Below are 20,366 nucleotides of genomic sequence, written 5' to 3'. Positions count from 1 at the left end.
CCTCAGGGTGTGTTCAATTGCAAGAGGGCGCCTATAAATTTTTCCGGTGAAATCTGCCTTCCAGAAGCCATTTGGTGCTCCTTTCCTTCTGACCCCTGTGGTACGCCCATATAGCAGTATACAAGCACATATGGGGTATTGCTGTAATTAGGAGAAAATGGACAATAAATTAGGGGGTGCTTTTTCTCCAGTTCCCCCTTGTGAAAGTGAAAGATTTGGGCCTAAAATAAATTTTTCTGGAATTTTTTTTAATTTTTAATTTTCACAGCCAATTCCATGAATTCCCTGTGAGGATAAAGTTCACTACACATCTTGAAATATTCCTTAAGGGGTGTAGTTTCCAAAATTGGGTCACTTTTTGGGGGTTTCCTCAGGGTGTCTTCATATGCGACATAGCTCCCAAAAGCCCTATGGTGCTACTTCCCTTTTGAACCCTGCCATGCATCCATACATCATTTTTTGAGCACATATGGCGTGTTGGCGTATTCGGGGGGAAATGGGGAACAAAATGTGGGGTGCATTGTGTCCTGTTTGGGTGTAAAGCAACTTTTTCTGGAAATATTTTAAATATTCCTTGAGGGGTGTAGTTTCCGGAATGGGGTCACTTTTTGGGGGTTTCCACTGTAGGGTCACGTCAGGGTGTCTTCATATGCGACATAGCTCCCAATTACCATTCCATCTAAATCCGCTCTCCGAAAGCCATATGGTGCTCCTTCCACTCTGAAGAATGCTGTGCGCCCATACATCAGTTTTTGAGCACACATGGGGTGTTTCTGTAAACTCCAGATTCAGGGTAATAGATTTTAGGTTTTGTTTGGTTGTTAACTCTTGATGTGTTGCAGAAAAAAAATTGATGAAAATTTTAAATCTGCAAAAAAAAAGTGAAATTTTGAAATTTCATTCCCATTTTCATTTAATTCTCGTGGGGCACCTAAAGGGTTAACAAAGTTAGTAAAATCAGTTTTGAATAGCTTGAGGGGGTGTAGTTTCTAAAATGGGGTGATTTATGGGTGGTTTCTAATATGTAAGCCCCAGGACGTCCCAAAAAGTCATTTTCAAAATGATCCAATCCTGAAGTAGACATAAGGAGAATGTAAAGTACTAACTATTTTTGGAGGTATTTCTATCTATTATAGAAGTAGAGAAATTGAAATGTTTTTTTTTTTTTTTTTTACCACTGTCATGAAGTACAATATGTGATGAGAAAACAATCTCAGAATGGCTTGGATAAGTAAAAGCGTTTTAAAGTTATCAACAGGCAGGCGGTGCTGGGCTCCTTCACAGTGGGGCGTGGCTGGGCACCAAGAAGGTTAGTACAGCCCCTTGGGCACCTTACAAGGCTCATTTACATATCTCTAAAATCATTTTTTAAACTAAATTAAAGCACACAGCCCTATAGGACAGGTATATTGCGGACATGCTAGCGGCGATCTAGCCGTGCATGTCCGCATCTCTATAACCTAAAACGAGGTGACAGAATCCCTTTAAGGTGAAAAATGGCCCGGTCCTGAAAAGGGTTAAAGCACTGATGACTCAAAGCAGTAAAAATATTAAAACTATGGTCTCATGAACACAAGTCCTGCCTATGTGCTCTGTTATGGGCATATGGACATCCTAGAAGAAGGCCCTCCTTCAGTGACCCAGTATGAAAAGCCATTCTGGTCAATCCTCTAAAAACATTTGGCTGCAACTTCTAATGGCAAAATGAGCTGTTTGATAGCCATACCAGGTGGCAGGTCTGCACCTCTCATGTCAAAGGGGTTGTCTTTGTTGAGACAAATACTTTTATATAGGGTCCCAGATTCTGATAGATTCAGGATAGGCCATCAATATCAAATCGGCATAGTTCCAACAACCGTGATTCTTCGGTGAGCACTTATGGCCTTCTCACAGCTCACCAAACACAGCATCGTACATTGTATAGCGGCATGTGCTTGGTATTGCATCTCAGCCCCTTTCACTGGAATAAGACTCAGCTACACCTAAGTCACGTGACCGATGAACGTGATGTCACTGACTTAGGAATATGCCGCGGCACTCATCAAAGCACCACAACCTTTTCAAACAGCTGATTGGCAGGCCTGCCAGATGTCAGACCCCCACGGATATGATATTGATGTCCTATCCTGAGGATAATCCATGCATTACAAAATCTCAGACAAGCCCTGACTGTAACAAAACCTTGTACATATTACGTCTGGTGGTTCTGCTTTTTTTTTTGTCTCCACCACCTCTGTCAGGGTTTCTCAAACTTCAAAACTGGTCTCCTTCTGTTTTCTTTTTACACGTTCTCAGCAGGGAACAGAAATTGGATTTTCAGTACCATCTTTTATAGTGCTATAACTCTGTTGTAAGCTACCTCCAGTGAAATGTGGCTCACTCTCTAAACACTGAGAGATTATGTTTTCTCCCTGTTATTGTGAAGGTCTATGCACATGGCTGTTATGAGTGCATGTTGTACGCAGGGTGGATAAAAATCAATGATTTTTTAAAAAAAATGCTTTTTGAGGAAAATATATTACCATCCAAAGGTTATTCTGTCATGAAATAAAGATTAGTTTTTTAATTATGTAGAATAAGGCTGTACGTAGACTCCCATATTGTTGAATGGATTAGGCAGTGGCTGAGGGACAGACAACAGAGGGTTGTAGTCAATGTAGTATATTCAGACCAAGGTCTTGTTACCAGTGGGGTACCTCAGGGATCTGTTCTGGGACCCATATTGTTTAATATATATTGCAGAAGGCCTCGATGGTAAGGTGTGTCTTTTTTCTGATGACACAAAGATTTGTAACAGGGTTGATGCTCCTGGAGGGATACACCAAATGGAAAAGGATTTCAGAAAACTAGAGGAATGGTCAAAAATCTGGCAACTAAAATTTAATGTTGATAAGTGCAAGATAATGCACCTGGGGCGTAAAAACCCAAGAGCAGAATATAAAATCAGTGATACAATCCTAACCTCAGTATCTGAGGAAAGGGATTTAGGGGTCATTATTTCAGAAGACTTAAAGGTAGGCAGACAATGTCATAGAGCAGCAGGAAATGCTAGCAGAATGCTTGGGTGTATAGGGAGAGGCATTACTAGTAGAAAGAGGGAGGTGCTCATGCCGCTCTACAGAGCACTAGTGAGACCTCATTTATTGTGCGCAGTACTGGAGACCATATCTCCAGAAGGATATTGATACTTTGGAGAGAGTTCAGAGAAGAGCTACTAAACTAGTACATGGATTGCAGGATAAAACTTACCAGGAAAGATTAAAGGACCTTAACATGTATAGCTTGGAAGAAAGACGAGACAGAGGGGATATGATAGAAACTTTTAAATACATAAAGGGAATCAACAAGGTAAAAGAGGAAAGAATATTTAAAAGAAGAAAAACTGCTACAAGAGGACATAGTTTTAAATTAGAGGGGCACAGGTTTAAAAGTAATATCAGGAAGTATTACTTTACTGAGAGAGTAGTGGATGCATGGAATAGCCTTCCTGCAGAAGTGGTAGCTGCAAATACAGTGAAGGAGTTTAAGCATGCATGGGATAGGCATAAGGCCATCCTTCATATAAGATAGGGCCAGGGGCTATCCATAGTATTCAGTATATTGGGCAGACTAGATGGGCCGAATGGTTCTTATCTGCCGACACATTCTATGTTTCTACTGTATATGTGTAATTTGTTTGGTAAATAAATTCCATTAATCCATTCACAATGTCATGCTCTTCCAGAGGTTTTTGTAAGATTATTGGGCAGTTTCTCTGCCTACAAGATATTATCACAGATGCTTGGTTTACTTTTGCAGTTCTCAAAACTGAATTTGACTCAGCAGAGATCACATGCCTCTTCTTCACAGCAAAAATGTTATAACATGAACAGAGTTGAGAAAAATACCTTAATCCTACCTTCTACAAACCTATGAATGCAGAATCAACGTAATCAAACTAATATGAAAAGTTGTTTAAATCTTCATCTACTTGCATATTATAAGTTATACCACCAAGAATTAGTCTTTATGTAGAAAACTATGATTTAAATCAAGCCTTACTGACTAGTGATTTAAATCGTGATTTAAATCATTTTGATTTAAATCAAATCAACCCGTAACGGATACATAATATGGTTCCCACACCCTGCTGTTGGCTCATGTGGTCCCTTGATGTGTCTTCAGTTTTATACGTGAACACACAGATTGTCCCCAACTCATCCAGTCCTTGACTTTCCACCACAAATCATCTAGGAATGGAATTCATTTTTAGGGAGACTACCATCAGAAAGGGGTATTTAGTAACTCGATATTCAGAGAACATTTTTGGAGAACTGTTGGCTGTTTTTCGTTTTGGAAATGGCTCTGTGATGGCTAACCTCCGGCACTCCTAAGATGTACACTTGCTTGTCTGTTCTCAGAACTTTATTGAAATGAATGGAGTATGTGTCACACCGAGCATAGGAGGGAAGGGGAAACCAGGAATCAGGCCTGAGAACTAGGGAAGGAAGATAGACACCTAGTGAAAACCCTAACCAAAATCCTGACTGACTACCAGTATGAACAGACCCCAAAGGTAGGCGAGTTCATACGCAGGAATACCTAAAGTCCTATCTAGCCCTATAGAACCCTGGTACTAATGGCAGGGACGAGAATACCTGTTCCTCCAAAAGGAAGGACAAATAGGAGTCTCTTCAGGCCTAATACAAACAATAGGGAAATGCAACACACTGAACCTAAACAAAATATAAAAGGGAAAGGAAAGACTTAACTTCAAAGGAGCTATGGAAGCACCAGGAACTCAGCCGAGATCCAACCACAAACTATCCACAGATTCAGGTACATAAGCTATAAACCACACAGCATTGTGGGAGAAGCAACTATAAATAAGGAAGGTTAAATGACCACATTAGCAATGCCTGAGGCAAGGGGTGTGACCATTACCAGAAACAACAGACTCCTATTGATCCACAAGGAAAACCTGTCAGATCAAACCACGTGTTGCCAGTCTCACAGATCTCCTGCCACTCACTGTCGCCAGGACGCCCGTATGTCTCGGTACATCTGTGACAGTATGCTGGGAGTCGTAGTTTCACCACAACTGCTGTGCTGGAGGTTAGCCATCACTGTACTATGCCATTATAAATTAAATAGAACATGTCATCTTTCTGTAACAGAAAAGATTGGCAGTCCATTGTGAGTTTACTCCTGCTGTGAGGGGAAGATGTTATCTGAAGGGTACTCTTCACTATAATAGTAGATGTTAAATTTTGATACCTGTATGACAGCTTTATTGTTGTCTTGATAGGCCTAGATAAAAATGTTCATAGAAGAGCATTGCACTTATCAGCATAATTGAGTCACTAAAAGGGTCTCTCTCTGGTCTAAGTCATGGTCTGATTGAGAAAGTCAAGTGAGGATGTTCGCTGTTCTAAAAGTCCAAGCAATGTAAGTTAAAGTAATGGGGTGACTTCAAAAAATGATATCCAGAAAACCATCCACCTTTTTTTTATTTAAAAAAAATAAAAACAAAAATTAGAGTATTCATATACAGGCTGTTCATATATGATTTTTTTTTTTTTTTTTTTTTTTTTTTTTTTTTATGGAAGTGTCGCTTTCAATAAAGTATTAAAACTGGTAAAGACCCTTATCTGGGAAAGGAATTTGCAATGTAAGTGTCAGCTAGCCAAGATAGGCAAATTTCCTATCTTATCCCAGATAGTAAAATATAACTTTTAATAGATCATTGATTAAAAAGTAAAGAGGTAAATCCTAAAATACAGAGTGAGCACAAAATAATGAAGTTAAAACTAACGGATAACTATTGATGGCGCAAAGATATTGTGTCGCTTGCAATTGGCAGTCGGGAGTGCACTTCCCTATGCTGGCTCGCTGCCTATAGTAGAGTTACTACATATACTGTCACTATTACAATGGTGACCAGAACTAAAAACCTAACTCATGCCCCCCAACATGTTTCGCCCGCTAATTGTAGGTTTTTATTAGTGTATGACGTAAAGTCATGATTTTATGAAAGACACAGAGGCGAGTAATTGCTTAACTCTTTCTTTACTGAAACACAGCAGCAAAGAAGACAATCTGAAGAAAACATTCCACCAATGAGGATATAGTCCCTCCCCTTAGATCCCCTATATAGGGACCTCCTTCACACCATATCTTCCTCTTTCTTTGCTAACGGAAAAAAACTCCAACTCAAACTGGGATGCCAAACACTCAACGGGGAATCGGCGCGACATGCAACCATGCCGGGGTAACAGAATGGCCCACCATCTGAAGACCTGGCGAAACGAAGCACAAGATCAGGGCACGACCATGTAGAGAGGAGGGTGATATGGGGGGGACAATACTCTCCTCCGTGTCTTTCATAAAATCATGACTTTACGTCATACACTAGTAAAATACTACATTTTTATATCAAGACACGGAGGCTCCTATTGCTAGTTTAAAGCCTATTTACAATGGAGGAAAACGCATGTTCATCCGGTCTGAAGTAAAACTCCCTAAAAGTAGACACTCGAGACCAGCCAGCCAATCTCATGACATCCTCCAACTTAGCGGCTGACAAAGCCAGAGAAGTGGCAGAAGCACCCCGTACAGAGTGCGCAGTGAAAAATGTAGGTGTCGATGCCGGACCGGGACAGGATCCATTTCACCCAACGTGACATGGTGACGCTTGTGACCGGCGAGTAAGGGCAGCGAAATGAAATGAACAGCTGAGGATGCGCCGGGGAACGTAAGGCACAAGTCCTATCCTCGTATTCTCTAAGGGGAGGGACTATATCCTCATTGGTGGAATGTTTTCAGATTGTCTTCTTTGCTGCTGTGTTTCAGTAAAGAAAGAGTTAAGCAATAGGAGCCTCTGTGTCTTGATATAAAATCTGGCTTCATCAGGGGTAACTGGCAATTGAGCAACAGGGGCATTGAGCAATATAAATAAATCCCAAAGTTTGGCAGTTAACTATGGGAATTATTTATATTGCTCAATGCCCCTGTTCCAAATTGTATGTTGGAAAGACATCCCAAGAATTTCGCTGGTGGATTTGCCAGCACAATAGTAGTATCAATACTAAATCTGACACTACAATTTCATGACACGTCAGGTTTTTTCATAATGGAGATCCTGTGTCTTAAATTTTGGGGTGTAACTAAAAAAATCCCTTGGTTCAAGAACGGGTGACTTGAATAAAATCCTTCTCCAAGAAGAAACTAGGTGGATTTATCGCCTTCACAGTCTCAGCCCAAATGAAGGCTTCACTTTTTCATCCTTTTTATGATGTACCACCAATGTACCTTGTATATATTTAAATAATTTGTTACAATATTTTTCTTTTGACTTTTTGTGAGCCTTGAGGACGCTATAACAAATAGCCACACGCTTTGAATGTGAGTTTTGATTTTATTGACGGTAATAACTTAAGGCACCAGTGAAGTCACAGTTATGTGGTAGAAAAATATACATCGTCAAATATCTGCATAGCATCTACTCTCTCTTCCTCGGGCCACTAGTCAGTGGCCCACGGAAGCGCGAAACGGCCGTCGCCGCTTGGCTTTTTGTGTCCAGAATATGTCCGCCCCAGCCCTATTGTTTGTACCTGTCTTTGTATGAAGAATAAAGTAGTCAGCTACAGCAGTGGTGAGTGCCGTCCGTCTTTCTTTACTTATCGTTTATGACTTTAAAAGATTGTGTTTGGCGTCCTCACTCCTCTCTGCCTGTTACCCCTGATGAAGCCAGATTAGCTGGCGAAACATGTTGGGGGGCATGAGTTAGGTTTTTAGTTCTGGTCGCCATTGTAATAGTGAGCATTTTCAGTTGCTTAAAGTGACAGTATATGTAGTAACTCTGCTATAGGCAGCGAGCCAGCATAGGGAAGTGCACTCCCGACTGCCAGTTGCAAGCGACACAATATCTTTGCGCCATCAATGGTTATCAGTTAGTTTTAAACTCCATTATTTTGTGCTCATTCTGTATTTTAGGATTTGCCTCTTTACTTTTTAATCTATGATCTATTACAAGTTATATTTTACTATCTGGGATAAGATAGGAAATTGGCCTATTAAATAAACTAGTAACTCTGCTTCATTGTATCATGGACGCCAGGTTGAGATTTGTCTCGTGGCTATATGAGCACTTTAGCGCTCTGTGATTATATTGGGTATCTATCCCTTCTAAAGTGTATCTCCAGACAATTCACATGCATGTCTTTTCTAGTATCTGTCCAGCTATTTTAGGTCTTCAGTTGGAGAGGTCTTCTATGGCTGGCATCCTCCCTCGTCATGTCTAGGACTTCTCATGTGCTGAACCCATATTTTTTATGCTTTTGTGTGCAGCCTCTGATTAGGTTCTGACGTTCTCAGTGTCTCAGAAAACGCATCTTTTCTGGGAAGCTTGTCATATCTCATAAACATGGTACAATTATGACTATAGCCCAGGAGGCTCATTCACTTTCATTACCTTTACATCTAAAGGGGAAGCTTATGTCAGTGATGGAGTCCACTCCCCTTTAGTTTCATTGTTGGCAAACGTTCTTTTGTCCTGTATGTCCTTTTTTTATGTTGACCACTTCCCTCTGATTGTAAGGAGCTGTGTGATCAGCCGACCTGCTTTGTAAGCCTTTGTCCTTTTTCCTTCCATAGGGCCCTCTTCCCAATACCTGCTGTCATTTCTGGTTAATGGTCTGGCAGCAGAAAAGCAAAGCAATTGTCATGCTGAACCGAATCATTGAAAAGGATGCGGTGAGTGTGCAGCTCAATGTGCTCTTCTCAGAAATGAAGTCATGTGTTCTACCAGATGCAATCGGTTTCACATCTCCATCTGCCGTGTCTGAGTTTCCTGGCTTTAGATTGCGTCACTGCCCTGATAGCTTTCATCCTGGTCTGCTTTGTATTGCTTTTACGTTATTTAGAAAATTAATCCTTTCTGGGTATAATTCATCCGTATAGTACCATGTATGCAAGTTGTTTAAGTAGGAACGTCCATGTAACTTCCTGAAGGGCACATCCCCTTGTGTTGCTAATGTATATTAACAATACAATTCTTTAAATGCTGACCGTAATTATGTATGTGTGTGTGTGTATATATGTGTGTGTGTATATATATGTATGTATGTATGTATGTATGTATATGTGTGTGTGTATATATATATATATATATATATATATATATATATATATATATATATATATATATATACACACACACACACACACACACACACACACACACACACACACACACACACACACACACACACACACACACACACACACACACACACACACACACACACACACTTTAGTCACATTATTGTGACCACTTCATACTTATGAGGTCGGCGGTGCGTAGCTCATGAAGGGCTGGAGGGACGCGCTGGGCGGCGGCATTTTGTGAAGGTAGACTGAGCCTCTAGGTGCTAACGACGCCCCCATAGCACCTAGAGGCTCATTAGCATATCAATATAAGTTCTTTTTTTTGCGAAACGGCTGCCCCAAAAGCTATTATATTAGGATGGTTCGGTAGAGCAGACACTAGCGGATCGCTAGTGTCTGAAAGCTAATTATGTGAAAACGAAGTGGTAGAAACCCTTTAAAGGTGAGCAAGAGCAGACCAATGTGCCACAGTGGAGCAGCTCACCACCAAATTTAACCAGGGGGCTACCAGACATGTGTCTAAACCAGTTCAGCGAACCTTACCGCGTAAGGGGCTCCGGAGCAGACAGTCACTGCATTGGCAGAAAAGGCTTCAATTTTCGCCGCAGTATCTGAATTGGACCTCCGCTGTTTGGCAAAGGGTTGCCTTCTCCAATGAGTCACATTTTCTTCTTTATTGAATGGATGGACGTTGGCTTGTCAGGTGAGAAACGTCAGAGAACAAACACCCTGCAACCATTGCTGCAAGAACACAAGTTGGTGAGGCAGCATTATGGTCTAGGGCAGGGATGCTCAACCAGCGGCCCTCCAGCTGTTGTTTAACTAAAAGTCCCAGCATGCCCAAAAAGCTGTAGGCTGTTCAGGTTTGTAGTTGTAGTTTTGCAACAGCTGGAGGGCCACAGGTTGAGCATTCCTGGTCTAGGGATGTTTTTGTGGCATTCTCTGGACTCATCCATGTGGAAGGCACTCTCTACCGATTTGGATATGAATCCATCCTTGCAGATCACATACACCCCATACATGCTGATTATCTTACCTGGGGTGGATGGGATGGTCCAACAAGACAGTGCGACATGTCTCGCACTAGAAATGTCTTACATTGGTTGGAAAAGAATGACCAAGACTTCCAATTACTACCCTGGCCCTCTAATTCCCCAGACTTTAACCCAGTTGAGCATCTGAGGGACCACTTCGATCATCCTGTTGGTCCTATGGATCCTCCAGCAGCTGTGGAATATACTGCAGTCAGCATGGCTCCAGATACCTGTGACTACCTTCTAGGACCTTATTTACTCACTCCCGGCCTGTCTAGGGACTGCCTGTGCTGCACACGGTGGTTACTTTGGACATTAGCTGGTGGTCAGAATAATGTGACTCGATTGTGTGTATATATAATATGACACAGCTTGTGCACCACTAATCAATATCCTAGGTCAGGGACCAGCAACCTCCTGGCACTCCAGCAGTTGTGAATCTACAACTCCCAGCATGCACTTGGTTTTCTTTTCTCTGAAATCCCATAGAAGTGAATGAAGCGTGGTGGGAGTTTTAGTTTCACCATACCTCCCAATTTTTGAAAAGCCCAATGAGGGACAACAGCAGCATAGCATGACTCTGCACCACACACAGGTAAACCACATAACACACGTTCCGGATACACTTCCTTCAGGAGCCATAGGGAATTGGTACTTGAGTAACTGTACATCCCAGACCCATACAACCAGAGGTGGTCACATGAATCTATTACTGACTACTGCTGCCTCCAGTTCTTACAGCTCCTCGTTATATCAGTTTGTCCCCAGACATTTATGGGAAATTGGCACTCTTCAGGGACTCGCCCCTGCCTCTTGCCCATCTTTTTGCCCGTCTTATCCATGATGCTGGTGAAGGCCTCCCTGGTGCCAGCCTCGTTTTCCATATGAGTGTGATTCTGGAGCTTTGTTATTGGAAGTTTCAGGCAACAGCAGTATCGCAGAGAAAGCCTCGTGTATTAACACACAAGACAAAGCAGAAAAGCGCCTGTACAGGCATATACACTCACCTAAAGAATTATTAGGAACACCTGTTCTATTTCTCATTAATGCAATTATCTAGTCAACCAATCACATGGCAGTTGCTTCAATGCATTTAGGGTTGTGGTCCTGGTCAATACAATCTCCTGAACTCCAAACTGAATGTCAGAATGGGAAAGAAAGGTGATTTAAGCAATTTTGAGCGTGGCATGGTTGTTGGTGCCAGACGGGCCGGTCGGAGTATTTCACAATCTGCTCAGTTACTGGGATTTTCACGCACAACCATTTCTAGGGTTTACAAAGAATGGTGTGAAAAGGGAAAAACATCCAGTATGCGGCAGTCCTGTGGGCAAAAATGCCTTGTGGATGCTAGAGGTCAGAGGAGAATGGGCCGACTGATTCCAGCTGATAGAAGAGCAACGTTGACTGAAATAACCACTCGTTACAACCGAGGTATGCAGCAAAGCATTTGTGATGCCACAACACGCACAACCTTGAGGCGGATGGGCTACAACAGCAGAAGACCCCGCCGGGTACCACTCATCTCCACTACAAATAGGAAAAAGAGGCTACAGTTTGCACGAGCTCACCAAAATTGGACTGCTGAAGACTGGAAAATGTTGCCTGGTCTGATGAGTCTCGATTTCTGTTGAGACATTCAAATGGTAGAGTCCGAATTTGGCGTAAACAGAATGAGAACCTGTATCCATCCTCTGATGGCTACTTCCAGCAGGATAATGCACCATGTCACAAAGCTCGAATCATGTCAAATTGGTTTCTTGAACATGACAATGAGTTCACTGTACTAAAATGGCCCCCACAGTCACCAGATCTCAACCCAATAGAGCATCTTTGGGATGTGGTGGAACGGGAGCTTCGTGCCCTGGATGTGCATCCCTCAAATCTCCAACTGCAAGATGCTATCCTATCAATATGGGCCAACATTTCTAAAGAATGCTATCAGCACCTTGTTGAATCAATGCCACGTAGAATTAAGGCAGTTCTGAAGGCAAAGGGGGGTCCAACACCGTATTAGTATGGTGTTCCTAATAATTCTTTAGGTGAGTGTATGACACTTGTGCAGGCGTTATTGCAACCTTTGTGAGATGCAGTGACCTCATCACATCTGCTGAGAAGGAGAGCGAAGGCTGATTCCCGGTCGGGGAATGATCCTCCACCTGTGCGCTCTGCACCACAGCTTAGCAGGCACGATGATGTCACTGCATCACACCTACTGCCGGGGAGACTACAGGTCAGAGAATGGTGGAACATGGATCTGATGGTTCCCCGCTTCACCACCGCATTCAACTGTATCTGTGTCCTCAGAATGCAGATTAGCCATCCCATAACCATAGGACAGCTGCCGGAATCTGGAACTGTGCCTCTGGATCCGGGATGGTTGGGAGGTTTGGTTTCATGACCGTTGGAGTCTTGAAGGTTACTAAACCCTGTCCTAGGTAGTAAACTAGTTGACTAAGATCTACTGGTGGACTAATGACTGGTCCTTGGTGGATCGCTGAAGCATTAGCTCACCATTTAAGGACTCTTCTAGTCCACAAATGTTGGAACCGGCAGTGGCGCTTATAACTGTCTAGTACAATCCTGTTTACCGCGTCTTGCGCTCCAGCACACAGCTTGTGGCTGTACACACGCTCTGAAATACAGCCCATCATTGACTGCTAGAAGATGTAGTGACACGGTAGAGGCTTCAAGTGACATTGACATTTTCTTTCTATTTGTTGGTGCAGGTGAAATGTGCACAGTATTGGCCTGCTCCAGAGGCAGAGGTCCTTCTTTTTAAGGAAACAGGACTATGTGTCAAACTAATGTCTGAAGATGTCAAGCCCAATTACACAGTCCGGTTATTGCAGCTACAAAACATCAATGTAAGTGTGGGATCATGTAAAATACAGTCCTAACCGGGACATTTCATGCACTTTGTCATAGTAGCCTTGTAATATTATACTGTTAATCATCCTTTTATGTGCTTTTTGCTTTAGACTAAAGAAACCAGAGAAATTTTCCATTTCCATTATACCACATGGCCAGATTTTGGAGTTCCGGAATCCCCGCGCTCGTTCCTTGACTTTTTATTTGAAGTCCGCAATTCTGGTTCCCTTGGTCCTGAATATGGGCCTTGTGTTGTACATTGCAGCGCGGGCATAGGGCGCTCAGGGACCTTCTCCTTGGTGGACACCTGTCTTGTTTTGGTAGGATTATTTTTATTTTTTTTCCTTTTTATATTTCTTCATATCTGTTCACTTGACTTGAGAGAATTGGAACATGATATATCATATAGCCATGACCAAATGTGAATAACCGTGCTTAAAGTGGACCTGTCATCATTTACAACTAAGGCTACTTTCACACTCTCTCGTTTGGTGCGGATCCGTTATAGATCTGCACAGACTGATCCGTTCAGATAATGCAACCGTCTGCATCCGTTCAGAACGGATCCGTTTGTATTAACTTTAACATAGCCAAGACAGATCTGTCTTGAACTCCATTGAAAGTCAATGGAGGACGGATCAGTTTTCTATTGTGCCAGATTGTGTCATAGAAAACTGATCCGTCCCCATTGACTTACATTGTGTGTCAGAATGTATCCGTTTGGCTTAGTTTCGTCAGACGGACACCAAAACGGAACAGAGGCAAACTTATGCATTCTGAGCGGATCCTTTTCCATTCGGAATGCATTAGGGCAAAACGGATCCGTTTTAGACCGCGTGTGAGAGCCCATGACGGATCTCCCAAACGGAAAGCCAAAACGCCAGTGTGAAAGTAACCTTCTGTTGTTGTCCGTCTAAAGCAGATTCCAGCCAACTTTTTTTTTTTTTCTCCGAGATTCCCACTCATTCTGCTGCTCTGGCCCTGCTCTGTTTTGGCGCCTAATATGTAAATGCATAGTAAAGTGACAGGGAGGAGGAGACATCTGCGCTCCTCAGTGGGTGTAGTCTTCTCCCTTGCTGTGATGCTGTCCAGTTGATGCAGACCATTTCACAGCAAGGAAGAAGACCTGCTGTTCTTGTGAGATATATCTAATCTTGCGAGGACAGCCGAAGCCGTTCGGCAGCTGACACAATTGTGATAAGATATGAAGACTGCTCCAGAATGACTATCTCTTGGATATTCCACCAATGTCAGATAGATGTGTGTCCCATCTGACACCTACACCTATCTCTTAGGCTACTTTCACACTCTCGTTTGGTGTGGATCCGTCATGGATCTGCACAAACGCATCAGTTCAGATGATACAACCGCATGCATCCGTTCAGTACGGATCTGTTTGTATTATCTTTAACATAGCCAAGACGGATCCGCCTTGACCACCATTGAAAGTCAATAGGCGACATATCCATTTTCTATTGTGTCAGTGAAAAGGGATCCGCCCCCATTGACTTAAATTGTGTGTCAGGACGGATCCTTTTGGCTCAGTTTCGTCAGACGGACACAAACGCTGCAAGCAGCGTTTTGGTGTCCGTCTCCAAAGCAGAATGGAGGCGGGACGGAGCCAAACTGATGCATTCTGAGCGGATCCTTATCCATTCAGAATGCCTTAAGGGCAAAACTGATCCTCAACGGATCTCACAAACAGAAACCAAAACGACAGTGTGAAAGTATCCTAAAATGGTCCCCTGATAGTGAATGAGAGCGCACCGTGTATGTCCTGCGTGCTCTCCATGCATTTCTATAGGAGTCCTGCAAATAGCCAAGCGAGCATGCGAAATGAATGGAGGGTGACCACGCAGCTATCTGACATTGTCCAATGTCTCATGAGAAAACCCCTTTAAGATTGACAACAACAGAAGGTATTTGATGTTTTTTTTTTTTTTATATATAATATGACCAAACTACACTAATAAGAATAAATTACCATAATTTGTGGGTTTGTGTTTCAAGGGAGGCTGTCAGCAGTTTTGAATATGCTAGACTGCTGACAGCAGTAGGTAGATGGTTTTTCTCATCAGGAGTAGTGTGAATATGAAGTTATATTCTTCCAGATTCTGCTCTCTTAAGTGCCCATGAGGTTCACTGTGAATTGACATTTTCTTTCTACAGTGAGTTACAGCTGTAGTGGTCTGTTAGTTGAATGCTACAGCTGTCGCTCTTAGAAAAACAGATGGGTAGTGCAGAGAGCACTTTGTGATGAAGCTCTGCCTCCTTGACACTTGCAAGAGCAGAATCTGGCAGAATAAAACTTGATATTCACACTACTGCTGATGAAAAAAGCACCACAAGAGGTATGTTTGTACTGCTCTCCCTGCTTAATGGTGTCTACAGTTTAAGGACTCATGCATACGGCTATAGCCGTTATTACAGTCCATAAATTGCTGATCTGCAAAACACGGATACCAGCCTGCAGCCATTTTATTTCTCTCCTTCACAAATACCCTATCCATGTCCGCAAAACACACACAAGAATAGGACGTTCTATTTTAAAGTGAATAGGTCTGCATCCGGATGTGAACAAAAACCACAGTCGTGTGCTTAACCCCACTAGGTCAAAACTGCTGACAGATTCCCTTTTAAAGCCCTCATATAATGTGGGTGGATCTGCTATATGTTTAGCTCAAAAGGCACAAAAAAAAAAAAAATATTGTGCTGGGAAGTGGCCATGTGGCATAATATTACAGCAGACCTGTGCATTAAACATGGCACCATAATGTGGTGACCTATTTTGCTTTGAATGGAACCTGTCATTAGTACTGACCAAACTTTTAAAGGTTATGTACACCTTTTTTGGAGGCATTTTTTTGTGTTTTGTTGCATTGTACTCTTTTTGAGCTAAAAATGTTTTCAAATCTTGAGCCCCTTTCTCTGTAGAGCCTTGAGATTCTTTAGTAATTTAGAGATGAGGTTTATTAGATGACCCAAAGTGAAAGTACAGTTCAGACAGCTAGACAAACGGTTAACCCTTTGTGACAGAACAGCTGAATATTTTTAATGAAGACCAATTGAAAAAATTGGGGTTTTTTTTGCCCAAAACGAGTAAAATCATGTAATCATAAAAAAAATTGCCCCTAAAGGTGTACATGGTCTCTTTAAGTGTGTGGTAATATTACTCTATATGTACTGATTGAATAAGTCAGAATCTACTTTACGGTCATAGAGCAATATCACTTAGAAACATTGATGTTTAGTATAGAGGAGGCTACTGATGAAAGCTGGTGTCCTGCAGAAACGATTATGTACGTTGGGCTTCTCTTCACAATTTTAATCTTTCCCGTTAGATTGAGAAACGAAAGGATCCTTCTACTGTGGATATTAAAAAGGTGTTGCTGGACATGAGGCGCTACAGAATGGGCCTAATACAGACCCCAGGTCAACTAAGGTTCTCTTACATGGCCGTCATTGAGGGAACAAAGTCTTTAATGGTAAGCTCAGCAGGACAGGTTGGTATATCCTATGTGCACACAGTTGCCATTTGCCTGCATTTTCTCCCTAAAAGTGAAATATTTAAAGGTACACTCCAAGCTAAAACGAATCATTTTTAAAACTGTTCCACTGGGGCAGATAATATTCCAGGGCTTTTACTTGCTGGTTTTCAGGGTTGGTCCTGTAAATTGACTGTAACAGCCCCTACTGAACGTCACTAGGGTGACAATGGCTGACATCATAACCAAGATTTTAGATACCACTTGTGATCACCCAATGATCAGTCTTTTTTTATTTTATCAGCAGCACCTTTTCACATGATAAATATTAGGAATGAGCATTCGTATTAAGCATTTTGTCTAAGATTTGCCAATCATTTTTTGGTCAGTGTGGCTAAACGAGCCATGCAATTATCAGACAGGGTGGGATAGGATTTCGGTCTCTTAAAATTCTTTGGAGGAGTTGATACACGAAGTTCATTGGATTTTTTTCTTTATATTAGTAAGGCTAGCATAGCGGACTACACTGCTCTGCCCATGAAAAGGACTGGAGTCCACTGATGGCACAATGAAATGACATTTTGGAAGTGGAGAAAAATGCGTTGTATGCAGTATAACCATGGAAATACATGAGCTGTGCCCAACAGGGGTATAGGGAGACTTCATGGGAGGATAGAGTCAAGTAATAACTTGTTTTGGGGGTCAAGTCCGTTCTACAGAATGATAGAACATCCCTGTGTATGTTTAGCTTAACCCGTTCAGGAACAAGCCATTTTCCACCTTTCTGCCCAGGCCATTTTTAGAAAATCTGACATGTCACTTTATGTGGTGATAACTTTAAAACACTATTACTTATCCAGGCCATTCTGAGATTGTTTTCTGGTCACATATTGTATTTCATGACAGTGGTAAAATTGAGTCAAAAAATTTAATTTTTATTTATAAACAAAAAAATGTTTAAAAAAATTGTAAATTTCCAAATTTCAATTCTCTATTTTTATAATAGATAGTAATAACTCCAAAAATAAGTACTACTTTACATTCTCCATATGTCTACTTCATGTTTGGATCATTTTGTGAATGGCATTTTATTTTTTGGGGACCTTAGAAGTTTAGAAGCAAGTTTTGAAATTTTTCATAAAATTTCTAAAACCCACTTTTTGAGGACCAGCTCAGGTCTGAAGTCGCTTTGTGAGGCTTACATAATAGAAACCACCCAAAAATGATCCCATTTTAGAAACTACACCCCTCAAGGTATTCAAAACAGATTTTATAAACTTTGTTAATCCTTTAGGTCAGGGGTGTCAAACTCAAATACACAGTGGGCCAAAATGTAAAACTTGAACAAAGTCGCGGGCCAGCATTGAACAAATGAACCTTTTAACATGGACCCAAACAAGATTTACTTTAACATTGAATATGGAACAAGCATATTAATTTATTAAATAAGATTTAAATAATAATAAATAATAATAATTTTTAAAATAAAATAACAATAATAAAATCAATCAAGCATTCAAGCCCATGTCTTGGAGTAGCAAGAAAAAGTGCATAAAGAAAACATTAATTATTGCTCAGTTTGCTGCACACTGATCTAATCTGATGTGCCCAAGCCAGATACCTGGCATCTCTTCTTGGATAATAGTTCATCAATGTCTGGGCTCAGGCTTTGAGCTGAGGAAATCCTCAGTATCGAGCGAAGGTGTTCATCAGTCAGATGTCTCCTGTGAGATGTTTTGGTCATCTTCATCTAGGAGAAAAGTTGCTCACATAGATAAGTGCTGCCGAACATGGAGAGCATCTGAGCAGCTTGGGTGCGGAGCTGAGGCATTGTGTCAGGGATGAACTGTGGAAACTGTGCGGCGCCCACAGCATCATACTTTGACTTCAGCGTGTCATTACACTGGAGTTGAATTAGCTCCATTTGGAGGTTGGTTGGTGCGTTTTCCACATTAACTGCGAAGGGATTACTGAGAAGTTCAAACCTACATTTCTGGACATCAAAGTCGGCAAATCGCCGGCTAAACTCAGCGGACATCAAAGTCGGCAAATCGCCGGCTAAACTCAGCGCCGAGTACACTGAGTTTTTCAGCAAACTGTGCGCATGGGAACAAGTTGGTAAAGAACTGCGTTTTCATGGTTTGGCAGCAGGGAAAATGGCCAAGGTTTCCTTGCAGCATCTGATTCTCCCACAGGCACAGTTTAGTTTTAAAAGCCCTCACTGCAGCGTACATGTCTGTGATGATGCGCCCGCGCCCCTGAAGCTGCAGGTTCAGCGCATCGAGATGGCTCGAGATGTCACACAGAAAGGCCAGCTCACACAGAAACTTTTTCTCCCGAAGCTCTGCTGTGTCCTTCCCTTTGCTTTCCAGAAACTGACATATTTCCTCATGCAGCTCAAAACATCTATTCAGTACTTTTCCTCGGCTTAACCATCTCACCTCTGTGTGATACGGCACGTCTGAATACGCCGAACCACACTCCTCCAGAAAAGACTTAAACTGGCGGTGATTCAGACCTTTGGCTCTTATAAAGTTAACTACTTCTGTTACTGTGGTCATAACATGTTCCATCTTTAGGGCTTTGCCACACAGTGATTCCTGATGTATGATGCAGTGATAAACAGTTAGTTCACCTGCACAGTTCTCTTCCTGCATCTTCTCCCGGACCCTGCCCACCAGTCCACTTGTTTTACCGCACATCGCTGGCGCACCATCTGTCGTTAATCCCACGAGTTTATCCCACGACAGCTTTATTTCAGTTACACATTTGGAAACCTCCTCAAAGATTTCCTTTCCTGTGGTTGTGCCATGCATTGATTTGAATCCCAATAGCTCCTCCGTAACACACATATTTGAGTCCACTCCACGGATGAAGACTGACAGCTGAGCAGTATCAGATGCGTCGCTGCTCTCATCCACAGCAAGGGAGAATGCAACTAAATCTTTTCCCTTTTCCAAAAGCTGGTCATACAGATTGGTGGCAAGATCACATGTGCGATCAGCTACTGTGTTTCTGCTCAGGCTCACGTTTGAAAAGGCTTGCTTTTTCTCTGGGCACACGATGTCACAAACTTTCAACCATGGGCGTAGGAAGCGGGGGGGACGGATCCCCCCCAGGAAATAATGCGGGGGGGGACAGATTTGGTTAAATCCCCCCCAGGCTCCAGGGTTGCCACCCGTCCGAGACTCCGATCGCATATTTAAAGCTGTCAGTCAGTCGCTCCCGAGCCTCCCCCTCCTCCCTCCTCCTCACAGTCAGTGATGCGGCTGCCAGAGCCAGGCAGTGCAGTGGTTAACTCACTGTTCAGTCTCCGGACTGCTCGCTCCTCCTCCTCGCTCCTCCTCTGCCTCCCAGTCCCTCCCTCCTTCTCTCTGATAAGGAAGTCAGGTCCAGACTCCACACAGGAAGTGACATCAGAGAGAGAGGCAGGGAGGGAGAATTTAAATCATTCTTCTCCAGAGTAGACTCCAGTCCAGCTCCAGCAGCCTGCCCAAGTAGTGCCCAGCCCAGCGCCCACTGTGCCCTGCCTGCAGAGTGACCAAGACAGTCCTGACACCTGTCCTAGACACTTCTAAAAAGGTATATAAAACATTTGAAGTGTGTAATGTAACAGTGTTTAAAGAGCTTCTACCACCAGAAATACTGTTATGTAGCTGACTGATATAGCGATGCGCTAATGTCAGCACTACATTACAGTATGTTTCTAACATTAGTCCCTGCAGCCGTTTTTGCTAAAAAAGCACTTTTATAATATGCTAATGAGCCTCTAGGTGCTATGTGGGCGTAAAATCAGCACCTAGAGGCTCCGTCCACTCACCCATTATCCCGC

General features: G+C 42.4%; 1 protein-coding gene across 2 annotated transcripts in view; it reads left to right on the top strand.

The window, feature by feature from the left end:
- Positions 1-20,366, top strand: part of PTPN2 (protein tyrosine phosphatase non-receptor type 2) — a 102,457-nt gene that overhangs the window by 60,595 nt on the left and 21,496 nt on the right. For both annotated transcript variants that reach the window (XM_040431266.1, XM_040431265.1), the window contains 4 exons: positions 8,635-8,733; positions 12,908-13,045; positions 13,160-13,369; positions 16,391-16,534. In XM_040431266.1, the coding sequence (XP_040287200.1) occupies positions 8,635-8,733; positions 12,908-13,045; positions 13,160-13,369; positions 16,391-16,534 (591 nt within the window). The remainder of the gene's footprint in view (positions 1-8,634; positions 8,734-12,907; positions 13,046-13,159; positions 13,370-16,390; positions 16,535-20,366) is intronic.

This window comes from Bufo bufo, chromosome 5 (genome assembly GCF_905171765.1).
Source record: "Bufo bufo chromosome 5, aBufBuf1.1, whole genome shotgun sequence".
In the NCBI taxonomy this organism is placed as follows: domain Eukaryota; kingdom Metazoa; phylum Chordata; class Amphibia; order Anura; family Bufonidae; genus Bufo; species Bufo bufo.
The sequence above is the reverse complement of the archived record's forward strand: the minus strand, read 5'-3'. Positions and strand labels throughout refer to the sequence as shown.